Raw genomic sequence first — 4,936 nt, 5'->3', positions numbered from 1 at the left:
ATGGTAACAAAGCAAATTACCAGGTTGAGCTATTTAATGCATAATTCATTTCGAGGGGTTGTTGATTGTAGGATCAAGTGCAGATTCCAAAACAAATAAAAAAATCATTCCCAGAGACTCCTCTAGAGGCACAATCACCATTAGTATGGAGCATAAGGGATTCGCAATTACGAATCGAGGATCTGACTCCTCTATAAGTTCAATAAGCAGCGCAACTAAACCCAAGGATAACTATCAAATAATATCGAAAAGACGACATGCAAGATGCACCTACTAAAATATTGAGAAATAAGACGTTCATTTTTGGCAACTGCTATACAAGTTAAAGTTAAGTTGATAGTTGAGTGGTCTTAGGTCTCTTCCATACCTAAACGTTCAGTAGCAGAACAGACTGCACAAGTGGATCTCTGTATAGGAACTTACAGAATTTAAACAAGAAAGCAAGATAAATAAGTTCTAAGTTCCAACTACACTCACTAGTATTAAGATTATGGCATCAGAATGAGGAAACTCAGATTCTAACTATAAAGGTCATCATCATCCACATTGGTGGCTGCAGCTATAGCAAAAGGATCAGACGGTCCAGTGCCTGCTGCTGAGGTATTATCAGGGCGATCAGAGAATCGGAATTCAGACCCAAAACCACGTGATTGTTGAAGTGTTTGTGCAAACATCTGATACTTCCGAATGTCGGCGTCACTCACACTACGGCGCGCAAACTTCATGGATTCTTCAAAGTGTGCTGGTTTGATCTCCGGAACTTCATCAATCTCATCTTCTTCCATTGCTTCTGGATTTTCACTTCTCTTCCTCTCCCTCTCAATGTCCTGTCCCAGTGTAATTAAGCACACATGAAAAATGTAGTGTAAGAATTAGCTGCCTAATAAGCAAACATGGAGATTTACATGAAGTACAACATATGTCCATAATATCTTTTTGCTGTGCTGTGTATGCACGTTACCTTTTCAATATTTTCTCTGATTGCATATTTGCAGGCCCGTTGACAGATTTCAGTGATATCAGCACCACTAAAACCTTGGGTATAACGTGCTAAAGCTGAAATATCAACATCCCTAGCGACGGGTGATTTTCGCAAGCAAGCTTTGAAGATCTGAAGCCGGGAAGCTTCATCTGGAAGAGGAATGTAAATCAACTGGTCTAGTCGACCAGGCCTGAGCAGCGCTGGGTCAATAATATCTGGTCTGTTTGTAGCCCCAATGATGAAAACTGTTTTCTTTGCCGTCATGCCATCCATTTCTGTCAAAAGTTGGTTCAAAACCCTATCTCCAGCACCACCAGCATCTCCTTGTGAACTCCCACGCTAAAATCACAATCAAAAGAGAACTAATTGTTACCAAACAGATGGTGAACATAAGTTATAAGCATGTAAATCATTAATTTAAGGACAATGGGGGAGAAGGGGGGAAAATGTGTAAGAATAAAAACTAGGGAAGAACTCAATTAATAATACCTGAGTTGCTATGGAATCGAGTTCGTCAAAGAAAAGTACACATGGAGCAGACCCCCGTGCTTTATCAAATATCTCTCGCACATTTGCCTCACTCTCTCCAAACCACATTGTAAGCAGCTCAGGTCCTTTAATACTTATGAAGTTAGCTTGGCACTCATTTGCGATTGCCTTGGCCAGAAGTGTTTTACCACATCCAGGAGGGCCATAGAATAGGACACCTTTAGATGGAGACATTCCAAATTTCTCAAACTTCTCAGGATGCTCCACTGGGTATTGGACAGTCTGCAAAGTCAAAAATTTTGTTGAATAGCATTATGGATCATTTTTAACATAATGTCACAAACAAAAACTTATGCGGAGGCAACAAGAAGAAAGAATCTTATGTACTTCGTGAATATCAGTATCGTCAAAATGACATGATAAGTCAATAAGAGGTTATCTATAAAAGGGAGGGAAAGCTACAGCGGACAAAATACCTCCTGAAGTTCTCTTTTAACATTTTCCAACCCACCGATATCCTCCCATGAAACGTTAGGCACTTCCACAACCTGAAAAATACATGTATAAAGTCTCTCACAATCAGTACTTCTACTATCTCCAAGCAACAAACAACATATACTGCAACACAGGAAGGAAGAAAGAAATCAAGAAAGTTTATATAACGAAGGACATACCGTTTCACGTAGGGCCGACGGATTCGACGTGCCCAGCGCAGTTTGGAAGTGTTCATTCGTAACAGACATGGAATTAAGGATCTCAGCATCAATGGTCTCATCTTCCAAATCAATGACATCCATCTTCTCTCTGATGCACTGTAGAGCAGCTTCAGTGCAAAGCGCAGCAAGATCAGCACCGACATACCCATGGGTGTCCTTTGAAACTTTTTCAAGATCAACCTGCAAATCAGGCAGAAGAAAGATGTCATAACTTCTAATCTAATTAGTAAATAAGATAGACCAACACAAGATGGACAAAACTCACATCTTCTGCAAGCTTCATATTCTTTGTATGTATCCGGAGAACTTCCAATCTTCCAACTTCATCTGGAACACCAACGTCAATCTCCCGATCAAACCTGCCAAATCGCCTCAGAGCTGGGTCAATGCTATTTGGCCTATTGGTAGCTCCCATCACGATCACATGAGCTCGAGATTTAAGACCATCCATCAAAGTCAGTAGCTGAGACACAATACGCCTCTCCACTTCACCATGTGTCTTTTCTCTCTTTGGAGCAATGCTATCAATTTCATCAATGAAGATGATCGAGGGGGCATTCTTTTCAGCTTCCTCGAAAGCCTTCCTCAGATTTGATTCACTCTCCCCAGCCAACTTTGACATGATTTCAGGTCCATTTATCAAAAAGAAAAACGCACCAGTTTCATTTGCCACAGCCCTAGCAATCAAGGTTTTCCCAGACCCCGGTGGACCATACAACAGTATACCTTTTGGAGGTTTCACACCGATGGACTTGAAAAGTTGTGGGTGCCTTAAAGGTAGTTCAACAAGCTCCCGAATTTGAGCCATTTGCTTTCGGACACCCCCAACATCGTCATAGCCAACTTCGTTTAATTTCTCCTCATCTTCTCGTTTAATAGGTTCGCCTTCACAGAAAATTTCTGTATCTGGTGCAACAATGCAGTACTCACCAGGTTCTGTCTCAATTACTTTAAATTCCACACTTCGCATGCCCCCTCTAACTAAGAAAAAGTCACCCTTTCGTACAGGTCGATAAGATTCTAAGAAGTAAGCTGTCGAAACAATAATTAAAATAGTTGGAAATGGCCATGATGGATCACAAGGAGATCAAGGTGGTATATAAGAAAAAACAAATGAAAACCTGCCAAAACTTACGCTTGAGGTATGCATCAAATAAGTTGCCAGTCACACCCTCGATTGTATCATCAATGGGAAGGATGTGAACACGCTTTCCATACTTAACATCTGGACACTGATGAACAGACACAACATCCCCAAGCCGCACCCTAAGATTAGCACGCACAACCTTATTCATTCTGATTTTTGGTTCCTCACACTGCTCATCAACAAGAACAATGCATACTGTATCTCTACGTTTTTTTCCCTGTATCACAAGAAACATTGTTATTTTCCTCAAAAAAGCAACCCCACTGTTCTACTACACAAACAAACTCACCTTAATCAAAACTGTGTCTCCACGAAAAAGCTGAAGTTTTTCCATTGTTGCAGGGTTCATCGCCACCACAGAGTTATCATCATTTATTGCCTCATCAACAACAAGTCGATTTGGAGATTTCTTACGTTCTAAAATAGCAGTTGAAAAATCTTTCTTATGGCTTACCCTGTTATACAAAACAAAAAACACGATTAACCCCAATAGTCCTATACTCGAGTTCGGGACTTTATTCAGGATCAATCACATAAGACTAGTATAACCTAATGCTATGTATGAACAAGGAAGAAAAAGACAACTTACTAGTAACTTTTAGTGTAAACCTTAGGTTTTTCAACTTAATAATCGAAACCCATTACTCTAAATCTACAATTTACTAGCCATCATCTAAATACATAAAACTCATTCCTTTCTGACAAATTTTAACGAAAACATCTAAAATCACTTGAGAAAATTCAACAAAGAAACAAACAAACACAGAAATGGTTTGAAAGAGTATACGTACGGATCAGAAGATGAAGAAGGTTTGTTGAGATCTGGTAGTGATGGAGTCGGATCAGCCATATTGGATTATTCTGGTTATTTTCTAGGGTTTAACAAAGGGCAGAAGAAGATATTTCGTTTTGAAACAAGCGAAAAAATGGAACTTTGGTTACTCCGCCGTGTCAACATTTTAAGTACCAGGAATGGGATGCTACGTCATCAGTGTGACGCTGTACTTGGCGTGTGTTTCTCTCTTTCTCTAACTGTGTTCCTAAAACAAGTAGCTGAATACCAACAACCCCTCTCTCTTCCGCCCAGCATAACCGTTTTTCCTAGAAAACTCCTAAATTTTCTCCCCCGGTTTTCCTCCTTAATCGAGATTTACTCAGTTTTGGTATGAGATTTCAGATCTACTAAAAAAATTTATGAAGTAGTAATTAGTTTGCTTTTCTTTTCAAATAAAAATATTGCATCTACGCAATATTAGGTTTATGTTTTTGTTTTTGTTTTTGTTTAATTTCAATGGCTATTATATGCCTTATGTTCTTCTATTACGCTTTTGCAATGGTTTATCATAAGTCCTGGGGCTTTTTAATGGGATTTGGTGATATAAACAACATATGGAATTGTTACAATAGATTTTTTCTTCAAAACTTGTCTCAAGAACCTCATCTATCCAAATCATTGAAAGGAAGAATAGAGAATATGTGTCATGTTTGACGAAATCTTTTTTGGTTTCTCAAGAAGAATATTGAGGATTTTTTGGTAAAACAAATGGGATACCATACTGATTTTGATACAACTTCTTCTCTGGAGGATGAGACAAAGGTATG

The 4,936-nt window shown here is 39.1% G+C and overlaps 1 protein-coding gene across 1 annotated transcript; it reads right to left on the bottom strand.

Annotated features, from left to right (window-relative positions):
- Positions 1-279: 279 nt before the first annotated feature.
- On the bottom strand, positions 280-4,435 carry LOC113282490 (cell division cycle protein 48 homolog). Its single transcript, XM_026531506.1, has 9 exons — positions 4,126-4,435; positions 3,624-3,789; positions 3,323-3,551; positions 2,453-3,219; positions 2,146-2,367; positions 1,948-2,019; positions 1,472-1,753; positions 962-1,321; positions 280-827 (listed from the first exon to the last, which is right to left on the bottom strand). Exons 1-9 carry the CDS (start codon positions 4,182-4,184, stop codon positions 519-521), a joined length of 2,466 nt encoding a protein of 821 aa, XP_026387291.1. The 5' UTR covers positions 4,185-4,435; the 3' UTR covers positions 280-518.
- Positions 4,436-4,936: the final 501 nt, after the last annotated feature.

The sequence above is a fragment of the Papaver somniferum genome, chromosome 5 (assembly GCF_003573695.1).
Source record: "Papaver somniferum cultivar HN1 chromosome 5, ASM357369v1, whole genome shotgun sequence".
In the NCBI taxonomy this organism is placed as follows: Eukaryota; Viridiplantae; Streptophyta; class Magnoliopsida; order Ranunculales; family Papaveraceae; genus Papaver; species Papaver somniferum.
The sequence above is the reverse complement of the archived record's forward strand: the minus strand, read 5'-3'. Positions and strand labels throughout refer to the sequence as shown.

Coding starts and splice junctions, on each gene's coding strand:
- LOC113282490 (XM_026531506.1), bottom strand. CDS start 4,184: ATGGCTGATCCGACTCCATCACTACCAGATCTCAACAAACCTTCTTCA. Junction 3,790..4,125: donor CCTTCTTCATCTTCTGATCC/GTACGTATACTC, acceptor TTTGTATAACAG/GGTAAGCCATAAGAAAGATT. Junction 1,754..1,947: donor TTAAAAGAGAACTTCAGGAG/GTATTTTGTCCG, acceptor TTGACTTTGCAG/ACTGTCCAATACCCAGTGGA.